Below are 26,740 nucleotides of genomic sequence, written 5' to 3'. Positions count from 1 at the left end.
CCCCACTTTTCTTGCCTGGAAAATCCCATGGAGGGAAGAGCCTGGTAGGCTGCAGTCCATGGGGTTGCAGAGTTGGAGATGACTGAGTGACTTTCACTTTCACTTTCTTTCGCTAAGCAACAGCCCCTAGTGCAGCCTGTATTAGTCACTAACCTCATACTTTGAGCTCCATTTGCCTGACTCTCATCTGCCTCAAGTGAGGAAGATGACATTTATTGAGTCCCCTCAAATTCTAACACTCATATCCATCTTAATGGATACTGAAAAACGATATAGCCTGTTAATGAAACCCTATAATACCACAGATGTTATTGCTTAATATGAATATCATTCTTTTAAGGGTTTCACTTTAATGTTGATCAAACAAAAATATTAAAAAAACATTAATATAAATGGTACAAAATTATGAACTTGGCAAATCTGTAGAAAAAAGTTATGAACTCTCTGACTGACAGAAGTTTTGGAATTATTGTACTAATGAGCAGAATGTGATATGAAGCATGTCTTGGCTCCACCCAGGAGCTTCATCAGATCAAAAAGATTGTCAGTTCTGGAGAAAGGCTTGTAGCTGATGAAACCTTATATAAGACAAGAAAAGTATAGAACAGCAATATTGTAAGTTAAATTGGAAATATCAGTGTGAAATAATAACCTTAATAAATTTGTTTTCAGCTCTCAGTGGCCCAGTACCAACAGCAATTCACTCTTGTTCATCACACATTCACCTGTATTAATACATACCTAGGACACAGCTCCTGGTCTTTAAAATTATTTTCTGTTAAAAAAAAAAAAAAAAAAAAACAGAATCCTTTAGAAGGTAGCTAATTTCCTGATTTATGATGGAAAAAAAATTTCAGAACATCTCTCCAACATCCAATCATTGCCAAAAAAGCAAGACAGTTTTCAAGACTATCAGAGGCAATACATAAAGGATAAAGGAGTCAATATGAAGGATGCTTCAAAGACCATATGGTGAGCTTTTTAAATAAAATTCTTATTATACAAATAGAGCAGAAAATACATACACACTACACATCAAATGTACGCCCAAGTCAAAAAATAGAAGTTTAAAAAAAAAAATAGAAGTTAAGCATTTGCTCCAGAAGCTCCTTCCTTGAGCCTCATTCTTATCACACCTCTTTCCCCTTCTGCAATCTTCATTTTTATAATAATGCCTTTCTTGGGGTATTTTATTTGTTTTATTACCCAAATGTTCATCTCTAAACACTACAGTTTACTCTTGCCCATTTAAAAAAGATATATCTCTTGCATTATCATCACCATCATCATCACCATGGTTTATAGGACAAAATCAGTTTTGTGAAATACTATGAATTCAAAATGACTCAGAAGAGTTAATATGAAGCTTGACCAAAAGATTACTGTAATAGAAAGTGGTGACTATAATAGATCATATTCATTTTTTGTTGATTTTAATAATTAGGAGGGTTTGATATTTCTTCTAGTATTTCTAATATGAATATGGTATGCTTAAAAGCACAGTCATATGCCTACCTTATCTATTAAAAATAAACACTTGACAGTGTAAGCTATATAGCCCCAGAAAAAGTAGATGCCAAGAACAGAAAGGACCGTTCAACTTAGGTGGGCACCCCAAATAACCAGCCAGATAGAGGGGTCCACAGCATTTGCCAGATGACCTACAGAGGAACACTACACAGACTTAATCTGACAACTCCTAGGAGATTAAATCTCAATACTAATAAGGGAGATGTAACTTTTTAATGCTAAGAGACAAAATCAATATTTGATTATGACAAGATAATAGGTTTTATAACAATGGCCAAGTGATCTTTTTTTTTTTCTAAATCAGAGATAGATACTAGGTTGCAAAATTAAAACCCCAGGCATAAGATAAGGCCTGAAATAGTCTCACTGACCTTAACAGATGTAATTTAACTATAGAAATCTTACCATAGAAAGGTGATTTGGGTTAGAATCACCTTGAGAGAAACAAACAAGTATGACCAAGAATTAAGCAGTCGATAAACCAAGTCCTGCCATCTAGGCTGTTTTGATAAGTTTATTTTTTCTTCAGGATCTGCTAAGAATTTTGTGACCCAAGGAAAGGAATAAAAATAGTAATGCTGAAACTCTGAGGCTATATAAAAACTAACATAGAAAAATAAGAAGAGAAATAGAGAGGCATTAAATCCTTGATATTGATGCTTTAGAGTAAATTTATATGAAACTGTAAGTTCTATAGCCTTTGTTTTATATGTTTATAAATTAAGGTTTTGAAGTGTTTAAAAGGATCAGCCATTCTAAATATGTAATTGCAGTTAGTTTAAACTGTTTAATATGATATGCTTAATAAATCTGTAATCAATGTTTAAAAGCCCTAAGAAAAACTGATTTTCAATTTGGGATATTAAATTCATGAACTTAATAAACTGAGTTTTAAACAAAGAGCAAATCATTCTGAGTATTCTTCTCCATAGGAAAATCTATCAAAAAAATGAAAAGAAAAGGAACCAAAACAAAATGTTCTGTCAATAAAGACCGAGAGAGAAAGTAGTATTACCTTGTGGTAATTATCTATCCCTATGTAACAAATGGTTCCCAAACTTACTGGCTCAAAACAACATCTATTTTCTCAACATTTATCATCCCACAGGCAGGGATCTGAGCTGGGCTTAGCCGAATGGCTTGGCTCCAGGTGGCTCACAAGCCTGCAATTAAAATGTCGGCTGTGGTTGAGCCTCAGATTCACAGAGAGAAGGAGACCCTTCCAAACTCACACATGTGTTTGTCAGCAGGATTTAGTTCCTAACAGGCTGTTGGACTGAGGGCCTCCATTCCTCCTGGGCTGTCGGCCAGGAGACACACTCTCCTGGCTGTTTCTGGCTATGTGATCTCTCCATAAGGCAGTTCACAGCATGGCAGCTGGCTTCATCAGGTGAAGAAGCAAGAAAAGCCAAAAATAAAGTCATAGTCTTTTCTCGTTTTGCTTTGGTTTTTGTTTTTGGCATTTCCTCCCAACATTTTATTATGAAAAAGTTCTAATGTACAGAAAAGTTGAAAGAATTATAGAAGGAATAACCCTTAAACCACCTAGACTAGACTCTAGAATTTGCATTTTGCTGTATTGCTTTATCACATGTTGATCCATTTATCCATATTTCCACTCATTCATTCATCCCTCAGTTCATCTTTTATAATGTGTTCTAAGAGATGGCATCCCATCATTTTTGCCACAGTCCACTGTTGGAAGCAAGTCACTAAGTCCAGTTCACACTCAGAGAATGACTGCATAGGATAAGGAGGGGGTCACTGGGAGCTATTTTAGAAGCTATCTACATGTGAAATTTCCCAAGACACTGGCCCACACAATAACGCACCAAGGGCCATGTGTGTGCATCCCAAAGTCATGTCTCTGCAAACACCAAATCAGTGGACATTTCTTGAACACTTTCTATGCACCAGGTGCTGTAGGAAAGGGTGGGGACTTAGTAATAAATGAGACACACTTCTTGCTCTTAAGGACCCTATAGTTCAAAGAAAGACACCTGCAAGTCCATGAGAGTTAAATACTCTCTCCTTTCTTCCTCTCCTATAGCACCTTTACCTTTATCTTGCAAATATTTATTTAAATGTCTGCTGCCCTGTGAGACTATAATGTCCCTGTAAGAAGGGACTACGTCTGTTCCATCTTCTGGCTGCTTGTGTCTTGCACATGGCCTGCCCTATAGGAGGCATAGCATAACTTTGAACCCTAAAAAGCAGACAGGGTCAATAATCTACTAGGTATTCACATCTTAGTGTAAATTAATGGCCACAGTCTTCTGAGAATTAATCATTAATAAGGAAACAAGGATGGGAGTTGGACAAAAATGACACTAAGAAAATTTCACCAAGAGGAATCCTGTAGTGTTAAAAGAGATCAACACTGACTGGACAGCAGAGAGAGCAGACGGACAGGTCGGAGAGCTGCAGCGGCACGGGAGAGAAGGGGAGCGTGGGAGGGAAGGGGAGTGTGACAGGCCCACTGGGGGAGCCACCCCAGCACACGGAACCTGGGTGCCCTCCAGGCGTACCTGTGGGCATGGGGAGCCTGGGCAGCAGGTGGCTGGGGAGACCCAGTGACCGGGGAAGCGGGACAGGGAGCCAGAGCCAGACTGGGATGAGACGGTGATGCCACCGGGGGTGCCACTTGCTTTCTGGGGGAAGATGCTCAACTACTATTGCGTGCAAGATGCCACCATGTTGGGCGTGGAGAAATGGAGGAAGCCTTCCAAGCGCTGTAGATCAAGCCCTGAGCCTTTGGAGTGGGAGCACTGACTCCAAGACCCTCGACTTCCAGAGGACTGACCCTAGGGAGGATCAGATAGTGAGAACTCACACAAAGGAAACCACTTGCATACAAGACCCAGCATCACCCAACCACCAGTAGCACCCTGTGCGGGACACCGCATCTAAACAACAAAACAAAAATACAAACCCAGTCATCAGCCAACAGGATTACCACCTCACTCAGCCTTGCCCATCAGAGGAAAAACATACAAAAAAACTCAGCACAAACCCTATAGGAAGCCACACAAACCTTAGGGCCAATCTTAGGAGGGCAGAAACCAAAAGGAAGAGAGAATTCCACCTTCTTCAAGGAAAGAATTCAACTTTCCTTGAAGCCTGGGAAAAGGAGACCTCAAACACAATAACTTTTAAAAAATGATGAAAAGGCAAAGAAATACTGCACAAATGAAGGAACAAACCAGAAATACAGAGTCGAAATAAATGAAGAGGAAATAGGCAAATTACTTGAAAAATAATTCAGAATAATGATAGTAAAGATGATCAAAAACCTTGAAAACAAAATGGAGAAAATGCAAGAACCAATTTAAAAAGAACTAGAGGAATTAAAGAATAAACATACAGAGACAAACAACACAATTACTGAAATTAAAAATACCCTAGAAGGAATCAGTAGCAGAATATCTGAAGCAGAAGAATGAAGCAATGAGCTGGAAGATAAAATGGTGGAAATAATTTCTGAAGAGCAGAATAAAGTAAAAAAAAAAATGAAAAGAGCCAAGGACAGTCTCAGAGAAATCTGGGACCATAGCAAATGCACCAACATTTGAACTATAGGGGTCCCAGAAGAATAAGAGAAAAAGAAAGGCTATGAAAAAAAATTTTTAAGAGATTATAGTTGAAAATTTCCCCAACATGGGAAAGGAAATAGTCAATCAAGTCCAAAAGGCACAAAGTGTCCCATACAATACAAACCCAAGGAGAAACACACCAAGACACATACTAATCAAATTAACAAAGACTAAACACAAAGAAAGAATATTAAAAGCAGCACGGGAGAAGCAAAAAGTAACATACAAGGGAAACCCCATTTGATTAATGGCTGATCTTTCAGCAGAAACTCTGTAGGCTAGAAGGAACTAGCAGGATATATTTAAAGTACTGAAAGGGAAAAGTCTCTAACCAAGACTACTGTACCCAGCAATGATATCATTCAAAATTGATGGAGAAATAAAAAACTTTTCAGAAAAGCAAAAGTTAAGAGAAGTCAGTACCACCAAACCAACTTTACAACAAATATTAAAAGGACTTATATAGTCAAGAAATACAACAGAAGAATAAAGATCTATAAAATCAACCCCAATAATAGTAGATTTTAACACCCCACTCACACCAATGGACAAATCATCAAAACAGAAAATGGCAATAGGAACATCTATATCAATAATTATTTTAAATGTAAATGGATTAAATGCTTCAACTAAAAGACACAGACTGGCTGAATGGATACAAAAGAAGACCTATATATATACTGTCTACAAGGAAACCACTTCAGACCTCAGGACACATATAGACTGAAACTGAGAGGATGGAAAAATACATTCCATGCAGTTCAGTTCAGTCACTCAGTCGTGTCCAACTCTTTGTGACCCCATGAATTGCAACACACCAGGCCTTCCTGTCCATCACCAACTCCCAGAATTCACCCAAACTCATGTCTATCAAGTCAGTGATGCCATCCAGTCATCTCATCCTCTGTCATCCCCTTTTCCTCCTGCCCCCAATCCCTGCCAGAATCAAAGTCTTTTGCAATGAGTCAACTATTCACATGAGGTGGCCAAAGTATTGGAGCTTCAGCTTCAGCATCAGTCCTTCCAATGAACACCCAGGACTGACCTCCTTCAGGATGGACTGGTTGGATCTCCTTGCAGTCCAAGGGACTCTCAAGAGTCTTCTCCAACACCACAGTTCAAAGCATCAATTCTTCGGCACTCAGCTTTCTTCACAGTCCAACTCTCACATCCATATGTGACCACTGGAAAAACCATAGCCTTGACTAGACAGACCTTAGTCGGCAAAGTAATGTCTCTGCTTTTCAATATGCTATCTAGGTTGGTCATAACTTTCCTTCCAAGGAGTAAACATCTTTTAATTTCATGGTTGCAATCACCATCTGCAGTGATTTTGGAGCCCAAAAAAATAGTCTGACACTGTTTCCACTGTTTCCCCATCTATTTCCCATGAAGTGATGCAAATGGGAAGCAAAAGAAAGCTGGAGTAGCAATCCTCATATCAGACAGAATAGACCTTAAAGAAGATTACAAGAGACAAGGAATGACACTACATAATTGATCATGGGATCAATCCAAGAGGAAGACATAACAATTGTAAATATCTATGCATCCAACATAGAAGCACCTCAATATATAAGACAAACACTAACAGACATAAAAGGAGAAATTGACAATAACACAATAATAGTAGATTTTAACACCCCACTCACACCAATGGACAAATCATCAAAACAGAAAATTAATAAGGAAACACAAGTCTTAAATGATACATTAGGTGAGATGGATCTCACTGAAATCTTCAGGACATTCCATCCAAATGCAGATGAATACACCTTTTTCTCAAGGGCACTTGGACCATTCTCCAGGATAGACCACATCTTGGGTCACAAATCAAACCTCAGTAAATTTAAGAAAATTGAAATTGTATCAAGCTTCTTGTCTGACCACAATGCTATGAGACAAGGTATCAATTACAAGAAAGAAAAAGTGTAAGAAACACAAACACATGGAGATTAAACAACACATTTCTAAATAACCAACAGGTTATTGAAGAAATCAAAAGGGAAATCAAAAAATTTCTAGAAATAAATGACAATGAACACACGACAACTCAAAACCTATGGGATGCAGCAAAAGCAGTTCTAAGAGGGAAGTTTATAGCAATACAATCCTACCTCTAGAAACAAGAAAAACATGGAATAGACAACCTAACTTTACACCTAAAACAACTGGAAAAAGAAGAGAAACAACAACAACAAACCCAAAATTAGTAAAAGGAAAGAAATCATAAATATCCAAGCAGAAATAAATGAAAAAGAAATGAAAGAAACAATAGTAAAGATCAATAAAACTAAAAGCTGGTTCTTTGAGAAGATGAACAAAATTGACAAACCTTTAGCCAGACTCATCAAGGAAAAAAAAGAGAAGAATCAAATCAACAAAATTAGAAATGAAAAAAAAATTAGAAATGAAAAAGGAGAGGTTACAACAGACAATGCAGAAATACAAAGGATTATAAGGGACTATTATGAACAACTATGTGGCAATAAAATGGATAACCTGGAAGAAAAGGACAGATTCTTAGAAAAGTTCAATCTTCCAAGACTGAACCAGGAAGAAATAGAAATTATGAACAACCCAATCACAAGCACTGAAATTGAAGCTGTGATCAAAAACCTCCCCCAAAACAAAGCCCAGGACCAGACGGCTTCACAGGAGAATGTCTATCAAACATTTAGATAAGAGCTAAAGCCTATCCTTCTAAAAGTCTTTCAAAAAATTGTAGAGGAAGGAACACTTCCAAACTCATCAGGCCACCCTGATACCAAAACCAGACAAAGACAACACAAAATAAGAATACTACAGGCCAATATCACTGATGAACATAGATGCAAAAATCCTCAACAAAATTTTAGCAAATAGAATTCAGCAACACGTCAAAAAGCTCATACACCATGATCAAGTTGGGCTTATTCCAGGAATGCAAGGATTCTTCAATATATGCAAATCAGTGTGATACATCATATTAACAAACTGAAAGATAAAAACCATATGATAATCTCAATAGATGCAGAAAAAGCCTTGGAAAAAATTCAGCAGCCATTTATGATGAAAACTCTTCAAAAAATGGGCATAGAATGAACCTTTCCTCAACAGAGTAAAGGCCATATATGATAAGCCTACAGCAAACATTAATCTCAATGGTGAAAAACCAAAAGCATTCCCCCTAAGATCAGGAACAAGACAAGGATTCCTACTTTTGCCACTATTATTCAACATAGTTCTGGAAGTCCTAACTACATCAATCAGAGAAGAAAAAGAAATAAAAGGAATCCAGTTTAGAAGAGAAAAAGTAAAGCTCTCACTGTTTGCAGATGACATGATACTATACATAGAAAACCCTAAATATAGTATCAGAAAATTACTAGATCTAATCAATGAATTTAGCAAAGTTTCAGAATACAAAATCAATACACAGAAATCACTTGCATTTCTATATACTAACAATGAAAAATCAGAAAGAGAAATTAAGGAATCAATTCCATTCACCATTGCAACAAAAAGAATTAAATATCTAGGAATAAACCTACCTAAGGAGACAAAAGAACTGTACACAGAAAATTACAAGACACTAATGAAAGAAATCAACGATGACATAAACAAATGGAGAGATATTTCATGTTCCTGGGTAGGAAGAATCAATATTATGAAAATATTGACATCTGTGAAATACCAAATGCAATCTACAGATTCAATGCTATCCCTATCAGATTACCAATAGCATTTTTCACATAACTAGACCAAAAAAATTCACAATTCATCAGTTCAGTTCAGTTCAGTCGCTCAGTCGTGTCCAACTCTTTGCAACCACATGAATCGCAACACACCAGGCCTCCCTGTTCATCACCAACTCCTGGAGTTCACTCAAACTCATGTCCATCAAGTCGGTGATGCCATCCAGCCATCTCATCCTCTGTCGTCCCCTTCTCCTCCTGCCCCCAATCCCTCCCAGTCTCAGAGTCTTTTCCAATGAGTCAACTCTTCACAATTCATATGGAAACACAAAAGACCCCAAATCGCCAAAGCAGTCTTGAGAAAGAATAGAGCTGTAGGAATCAATCTTCCTGATTTCAGATTATACTACAAAGCTACAGTCATCAAGACAGTATGGTTCTGGCACAAAGACAGAAATATAGACCAATGGAACAAGATAGAAAGCCCAGAAATAAACCCATGCACCTATGGGTACCTTCTTTTTGACAGAGGAGGTAAGGCTATACAATGGGGCAAAGACAGCCTCTTCAATAAATGGTGCTGGGAAAAATTGGACAGCTACATGTAAAAGAATGAAATGAGAACACTTCCTAACACCATACACAAAGATAAATTCAAAATGGATTAAAGACCTAAATGTAAGACCAGAAACTATAAAACTCTTAGAGGAAAACATATGCAGAACACTCGATGACATAAATCAAAGCAAGATCCCTACAACCCACCTCCTGGAGTAATGGAAATAAAAACAAAAGTAAACAAGTGGGGCTTGATTAAACTTTGCACTGCAAAGGAAACTATTCAGTTCAGTTCAATTCAGTCACTCGGTCATGTCCAACTCTTTGCGACCCCATGAACCACAGCACGCCAGGCCTCCCTGTCCATCACCAACTCCTGGAGCCTACCCAAACTCATGTCCTTTGAGTCAGTGATGCCATCCAACCATTTCATCCTCCGTCATCACCTTCTCCTCCTGCCCTCAATCTTTCCCAGCATCAAGGTCTTTTCAAATGAGCCAGCTCTTTGGCTTCAGGTGGCCAAAGTATTGGAGTTTCAGCTTCAACATCATCCTTCCAATGAACACCCAGGACTGATCTCCTTTAGGATGGACTGGTTGGATCTCCTTGCAGTCCAAGGGACTCTCAAGAGTCTTCTCCAACACCTCAGTTCAAAAACATCAGTTCTTCGGCGCTCAGCCCTCTTTATAGTCCAAATTTCACATCCATACATGACTACTGGAAAAACCATAGCCTTGACTAGATGGACCTTTGTTGGCAAATTAATGTCTCTGCTTTTGAATATGCTGTCTAGGTTGGTCATAACTTTCCTTCCAAGGAACAAGCATCTTTTAATTTCATGGCTGCAATCACCATCTTCAGTGATTTTGGAAACTATAAGCAAGGTGAAAAGACAACCCTCAGAATGGGAGAAAAATAATAGCAAATGAAACAACTGACAAAGGATTAATTTCCAAAATATATAAGCAGCTCATACAACTCAATACCAGAAAAACAAACAACCCAATCAAAAAGTGGGAAAAAGACCTAAACAGACATTTCTCCAAAGAAGATATACAGATGGCTAACACATGAAAAGATGCTCAACATCTCTCATTACTAGTGAAATGCAAATCAAAACCACAATCAGATATCACTTCACACCAGTCAGAATTGTCCTCATCAAAAAGTCTACAAACAATAAATTCTTGAGAGGGTGTGGAGAAAAAGGAACACTCTTGCACTGTTGGTGGGAATGTAAATTGATACAGCTACGATGGAAGACAGTATGGAGATTCCTTAAAAAACTAGGAATAAAACCACCATATGACCCAGTAATCCTGCTCCTAGGCATATACCCTGAGGAAACCAAAATTTAAAGAGACACATGTATCCCGTTGTTCATTGCAGCACTATTTACAAAAGCTATAACATGCAAGTAACCTAGATGTCCATCTACAGATGAATGGATAAAGAAGATGTGGTACATATATACAATGGAATATTTCTCAGCCATAAAAAGGAACGCGTTTGAGTCAGTTCTGATGAGGTGGATGAACCTAGAACCTATTATACAGAGTGAAGTGAGTCAGAAAGATAAATATCGTATTCTAAAGCACATATACAGAATCTAGATAAATGGTACTGAAGAACTTATTTACAGGGCAGCAATGGAGAATCACACATAGAGAATAGACTTACAGACACGGGGAGAGGGGAGGAGAGGGTAAGATGTATGGAAAGAGTAACGTGGAAGCTTACATCACCATATGTAAAATAGATAGCCAAGGGGAATTTTCTGTATGGCTCAGGAAACTCAAACAGGGGCTCTGCATAAACCTAGAGGGCTGGGATGGGAAGGGAGATGGGAGGGAGTTTCAGAAGGGAGGGGATATATATATACCTATGGCTGATTCATGTTGAGGTTTGACAGAAAACAGCAAAATTCTGTAAAGCAATTATCCTTCAATAAAAATAATTTTTTTTTAAGAGAGATAAATGTTGACTGGATCGAACCTGGGTCTCCTGCATTGCAGGCAGATTCTTTACTGTGTAAGCCACTAGAGAAGCCCCTAGTTTGGTCAAGGCCTGACTTAACTGCCCCTTTCCTACCTCCTACCTCTTCCCCCACTTCCCCACAGACCCCCAAGCAATAAGGAAGTTCTACTGTGTTATGGTTCCAGACACATGCTTTAGCACAGACAGTAATTAAATGCCACAATCTGACGCTGACATAACTCCATTTCTTGTTCACATAATTGCAGGAGCATGAACTCTCTCTGATTACTTCGTATAATTAGAAAATGAGGAGATGCAACTAATGAGGACAGGTGATAAAAACAACTGCAAATATTTCTTTCAAATTTACCTTTATCATAAAATTCACTCAGATTAAACTCTAGTGAACTGCAGACATTTTTTATAAATGTCACTGGTGCAGGTCGAAATGAATATTTTACAACTGTGATTCATGTTTTCGGGAGACTTAGAGTAAGAAGATCATCATCTTTCCTGTATATATAAGCTTAATCGATGTCTTTGGAAAGGTAAATTATGTGGATTTCAAAAATATTTTAAATATGCAACATTCTCCACTCTCTCTAAAAGGAATCTTACCTGAAGGGGGTAGAGGGGGCGGAAAGGAAGCCAGAATAAAAAACAGAATAAAGTAGAATTGTTCTAGGTGCAAATGTTTCAGGCATATGGATTCTGCCCTCCCCACCCCACAGAGTCCCCTGAACAGGAAGGGAGGGGAAGATAAGCCATTTCAGACCACAGGGGTCTTCCAAGAAGGGTGGGGTTTGTGAAAGAAAACCCATGGCCTCTGCCAATCTTGGTGTGTGGAGAAGCAGATAGGCCTTGAGGCTAAGTTATGTGTGAGAAAAGGGGCCATGAAGATGTTATTCTACCCAACAGATTAGTAAAAGCAGAGAGTGAACTTGAAAAGAAAGAAGGAATCAGAAGTTGGTTGTAAGTGACTGGCACAGTCAGCAAAATCAGTCTTGCTAAATTAGGTTGTCTCATTAGTATAATACAATACCAGCCCCCTTTTTCATAGTTTGTTCCTTTCACAAAAGCCTAATAAGGCAAGATATTTGTGAGGATCACAGAAAGGGCCTATATGTTTATAGTCTGGATGGATGTGGAAAGGAGAACCATGTGTGGGATTGAAGCAGAGCAGAATCCTGAGGGGCTCCTGGGCAAGGAAGCTTTTCTGTGTCTCCGGTTTCTTTTTGGAGGGAATGGTCTCCATGACCTTCCCTGAATCCCAAAGGTAACAGATTCCAGCAATTACCAATCAGGGAAGGGATGTGATGCAGAGACCACAGAAGAGCAGTCAAGAAACAGTAGTGCAGGCTGAGGACAGGATCTGGTTCTGCCTCAAGGGACACACATAGCAGTATCTTTAAGATCTTCTGCAGAACTAAAACTCCCAAATGGAAGATGTTCCAGAGAGAAGGTCACACCTTAATAACCTCAAGAAGCTCATAAGGAGACCAGTTCAGCTCAGTTCAGTCGTTCAGTCGTGTCCGACTCTTTGCGACCCCATGGACTGCAGCACACCAGGCCTCCCTGTCCATCACCAACTCCCGGAGTTTACTCAAACTCACGTCCACTGATTCGGTGATGCCATCCAACCATCTCATCCTCTGTCGTCCCCTTCTCCTCCAGCCTTCAATCTTTCCCAGTATCAGGGTCTTTTCAAATGAGTCAGCTCTTTACATCAGGTGGCCAAATTAATGGAGTTTCAGCTTCAGCTGAACTTCCAATGAATATTCAAGGCTGATTTCCTTTAGGATGGACCACCTGAGGCCAAATGAAAGGAACCAGAAAAGGTCATAAAAAGACCACTTGAGGACAGATTAAAGGGATGCAGGCCCTGCACACACTCATCCTTACAGCAATACAGCCCTTGAAACATTTCTATAAAACTTCTCATCAAATCTTCCCAGGCTGGGACACATAGTTTTAGAGGCTCAAGTCTGCTGTGCCTCCCTTTGACTGGCAAAGCAATAAAGCTATTCTTTTATACTTCACCAAAAACTTTGTTTCCAAGATTCCATATGTCACCAGTGCACAGAGGCCAAGTTTACAGCATCAAGACTAAGAGGTGATCCCTACACTGAATTAATTCCATTGTTAGGACAATTCAAGGTGTTCCTAAGTGAGGAGTGCTTAGATAGTGCCTTGCACACAGTACAGCTGATACATACTTATTAAAATAAATAAGTAAGCTTTGCAATACATCCCCACACTGGCCCAGCTGACCTGGCCAAGCAGAGGAACTGTGAATTACCAGCGGTGTTACAGGAACTACTGACTGAAACCACTCACCCTGGCCAAGCCTGATAGTAACCACTCACATGAGTTATCTTACAACAGGAGGTCCTGGTAAGGAACTAACAAGCTACCACCAGTGGGAAGAATTCAGGAAAGGTCAAAAGGAGAGAGGAGGTAATCCATATATCCTATCCACCTCCCAGGATCCTCCTTGCTGGAATCCATCTTGGCTGAGTAATGTGTGTGCCACCAATGATAGGGATAGAACAAAGGGACAAAACAGATGATTAGATAGCTAATCCCACAAGGGGACTGTAAGTAGAAAAATATGGGAGACCCCTGTAAGCTAATGATTACTGGAGAAAGCAGGTTTGCATAATAACAAAACCATGCAACAGAAGCACAGGACATGCCCCCAAACAATAAAACAGTGGTAATATGAGACCCACATCCTGCCCAGTGAGCTCAGTAAGTAAATGACTCCTGATGCAGGACATGCTCTCTGCACCCATAAAAAACAATAATTTGTGGGTGTAGTTTGACAACACAGGGACAACAAAACTCCCTTCCACTTTTCCTTTCATTATAAAACTGTAGCCTACCACCACCCCCCAAAAAACCCTGTAGCCCACCAAGTTCTGAGGGCACAGCATTTCTCTTGTAAATCTCACAAGCGTCCTATTCTATTAATAATAAACCACTTCTTATTTACCACTTTGCTCCTGCTGAATTCTTCTCTGCACTGAGACAAAAAGGATTATAATACAGGAGTTCTTTGGAGCCCCCTGAAATGACACCAATCGGTTTCACCAGGAAGGACCCTGAGTCAGAGTGATTGGCCAGAGACAACCTGGAAACTAATCCAATTACCATAAAACCTGAGACTGTGAGTCACGTGGCAGAGCAGTCCTCCTGGGTTCCCTTAGCCTACTGCTCTGTGTCTAGGCACCTCTTCCCAATAAAGTCTCTTGCTTTGTCAGCCTGTGTGTCTCCCTGTACAACTCATTTCTGAGTATTGGACAAGAGCCCACTCTCGGGCCCTGGAGTGGGGGTCCCCCTTTCTCCAACAGAGGAAGCAGCAGAGGAAGCAACAGTGTCCTCCTCAAGTTGTAAAACCAGTTCATTCATTATGCTGATTGGATGCCCAAGGTTATAATCTCACTAACTACTCTAAATGTATTTTCATCTTTGAATCCCCTACTTATTAATTCTTTATTTTAAAAAAGAATATATATAAAAGTCTATGAAACTAAACAGAAAATGTAAAACCTCTTAAGACTGTGATAAAATACACTGTGATATTATATTATATATAGTATTTTTTTTATCTCAAAATAAGAAAGAGATAAGTGCTTAGACTTTACCTTCCTGGAATCTGATTTTGCTGGAATACAAGTGAACAGATAGATAGTGTGCCTTTTGAAAACAAGTATTCATTTAAAATGTTTTGAGTTTTCAAAATATATAGCATTATTTTTATTTTGACCACAGCATCACTGATATTTTCTAACATTCTTATTTGTTTCTAGTTCTGAAGGAATCCTTATAGACTTAGGAGTCCTGGTTGGCTAACCTTGCCCTAAACTTACCCTTGACACAGCCCCATCCACTGGCAATTCTTGTAATACACAAATCAGAAAGTGGATATTTTTATGCAAACTTATTTCCACTAGTAGGCAAAGAACTTAGATATGATTTGCATGTAGTAAGTCATAAGCAGCATTTCTGGGTACAAAGGACACTAGGCAGACCCTCTGGCTCTACCTTCAAAATATATCTGCAATCTGACCCTGTAACCACTTCCACTGGAACCAGTCTGGCCCAGGCCAGCATTAGCTGTCACCACGCTTACCGCAGTGGTCTTCTAACTGGCCTCCGACTCCCACTTTTGCCCCGATATGTCTTCTCTCAACACAGCAGCCTGGCTGGCTTGTTAAAACATAAATCAGAGGGTGATCCTCCTCTGCTCAAAAGATTTGTATCAGGTGACATCCAATCAGGAAACCAGAAACCACTCCAGATATCTCAAAGACAGGGAATACATAAGAAATTGATGACAAAGATGAGTAACTGAAGGAAGCCACTATCACCCTTAGGCTAGAGGAAGAAGGAAATATGGTATGACATGGAGCCTGCAGTCAGAGACACTGAAGGGGCCAGGCTGGAAGGACCTGCCTGAGCCAGCACTGCCAGCTGCCATGTTAGAATGGCTGCCAGGATGCTGAGCCAGAAAAACAAGGAAGGCTCTTCCTGCCTCCCTTCTTCAGTCTTGCCAGCACTTCCAGGGCAAAGCCTAAGTGGATGCCAGCGGGCAAGGGACCCTGGGAAGTGTTGTCTGCAGGTCTCCTGCCCCAGCAGTAAGAGGAGGGAACCGAAGAGAGGCTGAGGCCCTTCAGAAAACAGCTCCCATTCAGAGCAGTACTCTTTCACAGTAACACCCAAGTTCTTGCAATGATTTCAAAGGAAGGCGCCCACTGGTCTTAACACACGTATACAGATCTTCTTTTCTGGCATCTACTTATCATCTTGCTCACCATGCTTCAGCCACGCTGGCTTCCTTGCAGCCATCGAAACTCGCCATGCTCTCCTTCCTGTGCTCTTTCCTTTGGCTGGAGTAGCCCTACCCCAGATACCTTTACAACCTGACTCCATCTCCTTTAAGCCTTTATTTATTTTTATTGATTTATTTTTTGGCTGCACTGGCCCTAGTTGCAGCATGTTGATCCAGCTCCCTGATCAGGTATCAAACCTGGGCCCCGTGCACTGAGAGCGTGGACTCTTACATGGACCACCAGGGAAATCACCAACCCTTTATTTAAATGATATCTTCTCAAGGATACTTCCCTGAGAACTAATTTAAAACGGCAACCCCTCCCAACTCCTGATCCTCTCCACTGTTTTATTTTTCGTCAAAGCATTTATCCTTTTCTAAACCATTATACTGGAAAATCCCATGGGCGGAGGAGCCTGGTAGGCTGCAGTCCATGCGGTCGCTAAGAGTCGGGCACGACTGAATGACTTCACTTTCACTTTTTACTTTAATACATTGGAGAAGGAAATGGCAACCCACTCCACTGTTCTTGCCTGGAGAATCCCAGGGATGGTGGAGCCTGGTGGGCTGCCGTCTATGGGGTCGCACAGAGTCGGACACGACTGAAGTGACTTAGCAGCAGCAGCAGCAGCAACGCATTATACATTACATACATACATATTTTTATCAGGTAAATAAAGATCTTCTCATTCTATATCATATTTCATTTCAGTTCAGTACAGTCGCTCAGTTGTGTCCAACTCTTTGTGACCCCATGGATAGCAGCATGCCAGGCCTCCCTGTACATCACCAACTCCCGGAGCCTACCAAAACTCATGTCCATTGAGTCAGTGATGCCATCCAACCATTTCATCCTCTGTCATCCCCTTCTGCTCCCAACTTCAATCTTTCCCAGCATCAGGGCTTTTCAAATGAGTCAGCTCTTCACATCAGGTGGCCAAAGTAATGGACTTTCAGCTTCAGCATCAGTCCTTCCAATGAATATTCAGGACTGATTCCCTTAGGATGGACTGGTTGGATCTCCTTGCAGTCTAAGACACTCTCAAGAGTCTTCTCCAACACCACAGTTCAAAAGCATCAATTCTTTGACCCTCAGCTTTCTTTATATCCATACATGACTGTCACATCCATACATGACTACTGGAAAAACCATAGCTTTGACTAGACAAACCATTGTTGACAAAGTAATGTCTCTGCTTTTTACTATACTGTCTAGGTCGATCATAGCTTTTCTTTCAAGAAGTGAGCGTCTTTTAATTTCATGGCTGCAGAGGAACCAGAGATCAAATTGCTAACATCTGCTGGATTATCAAAAAAGCAAGAGAATTCCAGAAAAACATCTATTTCTGCTTTATTAACTATGCCAAAGCCTTTGACTGTGTGGATCACAACAAACTGTGGAAAATTCTGAAAGAGATGGGAATACCAGACCACCTGACCTGCCTCTTGAGAAACCTTTATGCAGATCAGGAAGCAACAGTTAGAACTGGACATGGAACAACAGACTGGTTCAAAATTGGGAAAGGAGTACGTCAAGTCTGTATATTGTCACCCTGCTTATTTAACTTCTATGCAGAGTACATCATGAGAAATGCTGGGCTGGAAGAAGCATAAACTGGAATCAAGATTGCTGGGAGAAATATCAATAACCTCAGATATGCAGATGACACCACCCTTATGCCAGAAAGTGAAGAGTAACTAAAAAGCCTCTTGATGAAAGTAAAAGAGCAGAGTGAAAAAGTTAGCTTAAAGCTCAACATTCAGAAAATGAAGATCATGGCATCTGGTCCCATCACTTCATGGCAAATAGATGGAGAAACAGTGGAAACAGTGGCTGACTTTATTTTGGGGGGCTCCAAAATCACTGTAGATGGTGATTGCAGCCATGAAATTAAAAGATGCTTACTCCTTGGAAGGAAAGTTATGACCAACCTAGATAGCATATTGAAAAGCAGAGACATTACTTTGCCGACTAAGGTCCATCTAGTCAAGGCTATGGTTTTCCCAGTAGTCATGTATGGATGTGAGAGTTGGACTGTGAAGAAAGCTAAGCACTGAAGAACTGATGCTTTTGAACTGTGGTATTGGAGAAGACTGTTGAGAATCCCTTGGACTGCAAGGACCTTGATGCTGGCAAAGATTGAGGGCAGGAGGAGAAGGTGATGACAGAGGATGAGATGGTTGGATGGCATCACCGACTCAATGGACATGAGTTTGGGTAAACTCTGGGAGTTGTTGATGGACAGGGAGGCATGGCTTGCTGCAGTTCATGGGGTCACAAAGAATCAGACATGACTGAGCGAAGAACTGAACTGAACTGAACTGAGTCACCATCTGCAGTGATTTTGGAGACCAAAAACATAAAGTTTGTCACTGTCTCCATTGTTTCCCCATCTATTTGCCATGAAGTGACGGGACCAGATGCCATGAACTTCGTTGTCTGAATGCTGAGTTTTAAGCCAACTTTTTCACTCTCTTCTTTCACTTTCATCAAGAGGCTCTTTAGTTCTTCTTTGTTTTCTGCCATAAGGATGGTGTCATCTGCATATCTGAGGTGATTGATACTTCTCCTGGCAATCTTGATTCCAGCTTGTGCTTCTTCCAGCTCAGCATTTTCATGATGTGCTTTGCATATAAGTTAAATAAGCACAGTGACAATATACAGCCATCATGTACTCCTTTCCCAATTTTGAACCAGTCTGTTGTTCCATGTCCAGTTCTAACTGTTGCTTCCTATTTTCTCAAGAGGCAGATCAGGTGGTATGGTATTTCCATCTCTTGAAGAATTTTCCACAGTTTTTAGTGACTGACACAATCAAAGGCTTTGGCATAGTCAATAAAGCAGAAGTAGATGTTTTTCTAGAACTCTCTTGCTTTTTTGATGATCCAATGGATGTTGGCAATTTGATCTCTGGTTCCTCTGCCTTTTCTAAATCCAGACTGAACATTTGGAAGTTCATGGTTTATGTACTGTTGAAGCTTGGCTTGGAGAATTTTGAGCATCACTACTAGTGTATGAGATGAGTGCAATTGTGTGGTAGTTTGAGCATTCTTTGGCATTGCCTTTCTTTGGGATTGGAATGAAAACTGGCCTTTTCCAGTCCTGTGGCCACTGCTGAGTTTTCCAAATTTGCCAGTGTATTGAGTGCAGCACTTTCACTGCATCATCTTCCAGGATTTTAAATAGCTCTACTGGAATTCTATCACCTCTACTAGCTTTGTTCGTAGTGGTGCTTCCTAAGGCCCACTTGACTTTGCATTCTAGGATATCTGGCTCTAGGTGAGTGATCATATCATCATGGTTATCTGTGTCTTGAAGATCTTTTTTGTACAGTTCTTCTGTGTATTCTTACCACTTCTTCTTAATATCTTCTGCTTCTGTTAGGTCCGTACCATTTCTGTCCTTTATTGTGTCCATCTTTGCATGAAATGTTCCCTTAGCATCTCTCATTTTCTTGAAGAGATCGCTAGTCTTTTCCATTCTATGGTTTTCCTCTATTTCTTTACATTGATCATGGAGAAAGACTTTCTTATCTCTCCTTGCTATTCTTTGGAATTCTGCATTCAAATGGGTATGTCTTTCTTTTTCTCCTTTGCCTTCCTCTTCTCTTCTTTTCATAACTATTTGTAAGGCAAATTTGTAAAGACAAGAATTTTGCATTTTTTGCATTTTTTTTTCCCTTGGGGATGGTCTTGATCCCTGCCTCCCATACAATGTCACAAATCTCCATCCATAGTTCTTCAGGCACTCTGTCTATCAGATCTAATCCCTTGAATCTATTTCTCATTTCCACTGTATAGTCATAAGGGATTTGATTTAGGTCATACCTGAATGGTCTAGTGGTTTTCCCTGCTTCCTTCAATTTAAGTCTGAACTTGACAATAAGGAGTTCATGATCTGAGCCACACAGCCAGCTCATGGTCTTGTTTTTGCTGACTGTATAGAGCGTCTCCTTCTTTGGCTGCAAAGAATATAATCAATCTGATTTCAGTGTTGACCATCTGGTGATGTCCATATATATAGTCTTGTGTTTCTCTTGTGTTTTTGGAAGAGGGTGTTTGCTATGACCAGTGCATTCTCTTGGCAAAACTCTATTGGATTTTGCCCTGCTTCATTTTGTACTCCAAGGCCAAATTTGCCTGTTACTCCAGGTATTTCTCGGAGAAGGCAATGGCAACCCACTCCAGAACTCTTGCCTGGAAAATCTCATGGACGGAGGAGCCTGGTGGGCTGCAGTCCATGGGGTCGCTAGGAGTCGGATGTGACTGAGTGACTTCACTTTCACTTTTCACTGTCATGCATTGGAGAAGGAAATGGCAAGCCACTCCAATGTTCTTCCCTGGAGAATCCCAGGGACGGGGAGACTGGTGGGCTGCCATCTCTGGGGTTGCACAGAGTTGGACATGAATGAAGCGACTTAGCAGCAGCAGCAGCAGCCAGGTATTTCTTGACTTCCTACTTTTGCATTCCAGTTCCCTATAATGAAAAGGATATCTTTTGGGGGTGTTAGTTCTGGAATGTCTTGTAGGTCTTCATAGAACAGTTCAACTTCAGCTTCTTCAGCATTACTGGTCGGGGCATAGACTTGGATTACTGTGATATTGAAAGGTTTGCATTGGAAATGAACAGAGATCATTCTGTCATTTTTGAGATTGCATCCAAGTACTGCATGTTGGACTTTTTGTTGACTATGATGGCTACTCCATTTCTTCTAAGGGATTCTTGCCCACAGTAGTAGATATAATGCTCATCTGAGTTAAATTCACCCTTTCCAGTCCATTTTAGTTCACTGATTCCTAAAATGTGTGACGTTCACTCTTGCCATCTCCTGTTTGACCACTACCAATCTGCCTTGATTCATGGACCTAACATTCCAGGTTCCTATGCAATATTGTTCCTCATAGCATTGGACTTTACTTCCATCATCAGTCACATCCACAGCTGGGTGTTGTTTTTGCTTTGGCTCCATCTCTTCATTCTTTCTGGAGTTATTTCTCTACTGGTCTCCAGTAGCATATTGTCTCTAAATACATATATTTTGCCAATATCACCCCACCAAAATATAAGCTGCCCAGGGGCCAAGATTTGGTCTGTTTAGTCTACCAATACATCCTCAGTGCTCAATAAATACTTGACTGAATAAATAAATTTAATCATTACTAGACATATTTATTATGAGATGAAACATATTAAAGGCTCCTAAGAGCATGGAGTAAGGAAAAGAAGCCAGCAGAGTTCACACCGCTTCCTCTAGAAAGCCACTCTAACCCCACTCAGTCTATACTAGTTATCCCTTCTATGTGCTCCAAATTCTCCCTGAAATTCCCCTTTCCAGAACTTGTCACACTGTATGGTAATTATCTGTTTATATATCTGTCTCCTCCACTGAAACTCTAAGTCCCATAAGATACCAAAGCAGGGTGCCCATCTGGGTAACTGCGCGTGAAGCACTGGGTAATACCTTCTTGCACATCCAATAAACAGGATCTGTTGTCAAATGTCCCTGTTAAAAAGCAGAAGAATACACTTCAAAGTCTTAGAGTCTCTCGACATCATTCTTTCCTCTGGTATCTGGAAAGACAGGAAAGGCCAATAGCTGTAAGAAAAGATAAACAGTCAGGAAACAGTTAAGTACAGAAGCAAAGAAAGTTGGTGAGCAACAGTTCCGTTGTTCTGGCTAGAAGAGAACAGGCACAATTCTCATGTTTTCAAAAAATATTTTAATATTTTTTTCAAGAGGCAATCTTTTTTAAAATTTTTATTGGAGTGTGGTTACTTTACAATGTTGTATTGGTTTCTGCTGTACAGCAAAGTGAATCAGCTATATGTATATATAGCCCCTGTTTTGGATTTCCTTCCCATTTAGGCCACCACAGAGGACTGAGTAGAGTTCCCTGTGCTATACAGTAGATTCTCATTTGTTATCTAGTTTATACATAGTATCAATAGTGTGTATATGTCAATCCCAATCTCCCAATTTATCCCATCCCTCCTTTCCCCACCTGGGTCCATACATTTGTTCTCTATGTCTGTGTTTCTATTTCTGTCTTGCAAATAGGTTCATCTGTACCACTTTTCTAGATTTCACATATATGTGTTACTATACAATATTTGTTTTACTGACTTACTTGACTTTGTATGACAGTTTATAGGACCATCCATGTCAATGCAAATAGCATTTTTATAAGAAGTATTTATATTATCTGAAAAGCACTCCACTACTGAAGTATCTTAACAGCTGAATATAGAGAATAACAAACAAATCTTGAAAAAGTTAAGAAAATCAAAATAATTACCATAGAAAAGCGATGTACCTCAATAGATAATGGATTTCTCAAGGAGAAAGGGAGGGGCTGTTAGAGTTACAAAAGTTCATTAACAAAACTATTTTTCTAATTTTACAACCAACTTTAAGAGGAAACATTATTCTTAGTATGTGTATTCATAGACAGCAGAAACATAATTGCTAAACAGCCTTGGCTAGTTTTTTTTTTTTTAATTTCCAATAGATATCTATAATATATCCATAGTCTTTTATGAAGAGATCATGGCTATATCTTAGCCTTAAAATAAATTCATTTATTTGGTAATAATTTGGGATCTGGGAGAAATCATATCACACACACACATACACAGACACAGACACACACACACACTTAAGCACCAAATTTATCATAAATGATTTTGACTTGGCTTATAACCTCAGTAGTTCAGAGGCATACAGAAATATCTTATCTCATCTTGTCCTAAGAAGTAGTGCTGGTCGTTGCCTACATGCATATTACCCAAGCACATCTCAAAGGGATAGACTCAGGACTTTGGAAAAAAAGGCCTCCTCAGCTTGCCTGTCTTCAGCAAGAACCATGTACATCCTATTTTGTTTTCAGTAACATGCTAGTGCATTCAGCATTGGGCACCCCTTTCCTCTTCTGCTTAATTAAAAAATGAAATTTGACCAATCTGAAATGCATTATAAGCATTTCATTTCCCGAGAAATTCAGGAATTCAGTTCCTAAGAAACCTGCGTTGTTGTTTTTTTAATTCCTTTCTCATCGTATAATTTTGCAAAATAACTCCCAACCAGAAAATGACTTCAACCTGCTGCCTGAACTGTACATTTATTTGTTCACTTGTGCAAGGAGAAAACTGAGCTAAGTCAAGTGAGATACATGTGCATGGTTCTAGAAGGATCATTTTAGAACAGCTTCAAAACAGACTCTAATTCAAAAATGCCTCTGTCACCTAGACCCACGTGGAGAAGTTGCCAGCCTCACAAAATGTGATCGAGTAACTGAGTTGTGTCAGTGGTGGAAGTGCTGCAGCCACCATGGCTTCTTGCTGGGAGAGGGAGGAGGAGGTGGAGGAGGAGCAGTTTATCAGAAATAACTTCAGGGAGGATGCCATCAAAGTGGACCTACAAAGCCCACAGGCTATTGATTGCAGACCTGGCAAGGCTGCAGGCCATTCTCATTGCAGGCAGGGCACCGCAGGGCCCGATAGGACTCCTTAAATCTGTTGGCCAGCATCGAGAACTTGCTGCCGTGGCACAGAGAGCAGGTGGCACTGCCCGACCCTTGGCAGTGGAAACAGTTGTCCTCGGGCTGCTCCCCTTCCTGCAAGAGACAGGTCAGGGTTACATTACAGCAGCGGCTTCAGGCCATTGTTCACATGCAAGTCAACACAGCCCTGGGAACCCGCAAAGGCTGGGTCAGTTTTAAAGGAAAATGCTTCCCATAAATGCCAGTGAGGGGAACTGGCCAGGGGCACAGAACAGTCATGGTACTTTATCAGAGATTAACCCAGAAGACCTCTCTAAGACTGCAGCCCCAGCCACCAGGCCATGCACTCCCCAACTGGACCCTCATCTCTCTTGTCACTATCTGACATGTTATGTCTGTGCCTGGAAGGGAGGGACTTCCTGTTCCTCATTGCCAAACAGAGGACACCTGTAGAACTCCTAGAAGGTGCCAAGCACTGTTCTGAACCCAGGCTCTTGGCAGTAAAGGTGCAGAGTCCTAACCATTGGACAGATAGGGAATTCCCTCGGCGCTGTTCTAAGAGTTCTATCAACAACTCATCTAATCCTCACAATATCCCTGTGAGATAGTGGAAGTAGTACCATCACTACATTACTGATGGAAAAAAGAGACCCTGAGCAGCTCAGTCGTATGCCAGTGGGCACACAGCTCGAAGAGGAGGAAGCAGGCATGGCTCCTTGAGAGTCAGGTACTTGAGACTGTGCTCTGTGGACTCCATATGTTACCCCTCATCACAGTCACCCAACAGCAGGCGCTCGAGGTTTTTCTGTGTGCCTGAGTGGATGCATGAGTGAATGTGGCAACCCTTCAGAGCTTAGAGCTGAATTCCAGCAGTACTTTATCTTTATTCTCTTTGAGAACCATGACAAGGCTCCGTGATTAAAGAGCTTCGTTCTGAAGTCAGCAGCCTGGAACTGAGGCCTGCCTCTGACAGCAACCGTGCACCTTGGACAGTTCCCCTTAACCACCCTAAATCTGTTTCTTCAACTGTGATCTGTGGCAAGAATACACAGAAGAACTATACAAAAAAGATCTTAATACCTGGATAACCACAATGGTGTGATCACTCACCTAGAGCCAGACATCTTAAAGTGTAAAGTCTAGTGAGCCTTAGGATGCATTACTACGAACAAAGCTAGTGGAAGAGATGGAATTCCAGCTGAGCTACTTCAAATCCTAAAAGATGATGCTGTTAAAGTGCTGCACTCTGCATGTCAGCAAATTTAGAAAACTCAGCAGTGGCCATAGGACTAGAAAAGGTCAGTTTTCATTCCAATCCCCAAAAAAGGCAGTCTCAAAGAATATTCAAACTACTACACAATGGCACTCATTTCACATGCTAGCAAGGTAGTGCTCAAAATCCTTCAAGCTAGGCTTCAACAGTGTGTGAACTGAGAACTTCCAGATGTACAAGCTGGATTTAGAAAATGCAGAGGAACCAGAGATTAAATTGCCAACATCTGTTGGATCATAGAAAAGCAAGGGAATTCCAGAAAACCATCTACTTCTGCTTCATTGACTACACTAAACCTTTGACTGTGTGAATCACAACAAATTGTGGAAAATTCTTAAAGAGATGGTATACATACAACCTTACCTGCCTCCTGAGAAACCTGTATGCAGGTCAAGAAGCAACAGTTAGAACCAAAAATGGAACAATGAACTGGTTAAAAATTGGGAAAGGAGTACGCCAAGGCTATATATTGTCACTGTTCTTGTTTAACTTATATGCAGAATACATCATGTAAAATCCTGGGCTGGATGAACCACAAGCTGGAATTGGGTTTGCCAGGAGAAATACCAAGAACCTCAGATATGCAAATGATACCACTCTAAAGGCAGAAAGTGAAGAGGAACTAAAGAGCCTCTTGATGAGGGTGAAAGAGGAAGTGAAAAAGCTGGCTTGAAACTCAGCATTCAAAAAACTAAGATCACGGCATCCAATCTCATCACTTCATGGCAAATAGATGGGGAAGCAATGGAAACAGTGACATATTTTATTTTCTTGGGCTCCAAAATCACCACGTATGGTGACTGCAGCCGTGAAATTAAAAGACACTTGCTCCTTGGAAGAAAAGCTATGACAAAAACCTAGACAGCATATTAAAAACGCAGAGATATTACTTTGCCAACAAAGGTCCATCTAGTCAAAACTATGGTTTTTCCAGTAGTCATGTATGAATGTGAGAGTTGGATCATAAAGAAGGCTGAGTGCCAAAGAACTGATGCTTTTGAACTGTAGTGCTGGAGAAGACTCTTAAGAGTCCCTTGGACAGCAAGGAGATCAAACCAATCAATCCTAAAGGAAATCAATCCTGAATATTCATTGGAAATACTGATGCTGAAGGTCCAATATTTTGACCACCTGATGTGAAAAGACAACTTATTGGAAAAGACCCTGATGCTGGGAAAAATTGAGAGCATGAGAAGAAGGGGATGACAGAGGACGAGACGGTTAGATAGCATCACTGACTCAATGAACATGAGCTTGAGCAAGCTCCAGGAGATAGTAAAGGACAGGGAAGCCTGGCATGCTGCAGACCATGGGGCCACAGAGAGTCGGACACAACTTAGTGAGAGAACAACAACAACCTCTGATCTCAGCAGGTATTGCTTACTTCTCTGAGTAGCTGGAATATTAAATGAGGCTACGTGAATGCTATAGTATATTATCTGGCATAGGGTAGGTTCTCCATTTAAGTCAGTTGTTTCTAAAACTTGCCAGTAAATCTGTAGACCTTGACTGCCCTTCTCCTAGGGGCATCAGACTGTGTCCCTTGGCTATGGTCATGCTCTTCCCCTAAGACAGCTCAAGGAAATTTGCAATTTTTGCTCTTCCATGCCATGACCATGCACAGACCATGAGCCTTCTAAGAAATAAGGGACAATACCAGATCAATACTAGGTGGATTCAGCACCAATTCCTATCTATTTCATCTTTTGAACATCTCTCACATCCGTCCCATTTCCCATTTTCCATAACCACAATCCTAATCCAGACGCCTATCAATCCTAATCCAGACGCCTATCAA

General features: G+C 40.5%; 2 protein-coding genes across 2 annotated transcripts in view; both read right to left on the bottom strand.

The window, feature by feature from the left end:
* PRELID2 (PRELI domain containing 2) overlaps positions 1 to 15,566 on the bottom strand; it is a 119,829-nt gene extending 104,263 nt beyond the window's left edge. Inside the window, exon 1 of the mRNA XM_040239805.1 lies at positions 15,471 to 15,566. The gene's annotated coding sequence lies outside the window, so the exon portion shown is untranslated. The remainder of the gene's footprint in view (positions 1 to 15,470) is intronic.
* Positions 15,567 to 22,224: 6,658 nt separating this feature from the next.
* The window catches only part of GRXCR2 (glutaredoxin and cysteine rich domain containing 2), a 19,740-nt gene continuing 15,224 nt past the window's right edge, over positions 22,225 to 26,740 (bottom strand). The window contains exon 3 of the mRNA XM_040239803.1: positions 22,225 to 23,783. Coding sequence (XP_040095737.1) covers positions 23,601 to 23,783 — 183 coding nt within the window. The 3' untranslated portion in view covers positions 22,225 to 23,600. The remainder of the gene's footprint in view (positions 23,784 to 26,740) is intronic.

This window comes from Oryx dammah, unplaced genomic scaffold (genome assembly GCF_014754425.2).
Source record: "Oryx dammah isolate SB20612 unplaced genomic scaffold, SCBI_Odam_1.1 HiC_scaffold_5, whole genome shotgun sequence".
NCBI lineage: Eukaryota > Metazoa > Chordata > Mammalia > Artiodactyla > Bovidae > Oryx > Oryx dammah.
This window is presented reverse-complemented; position numbering and strand designations above follow the sequence as displayed.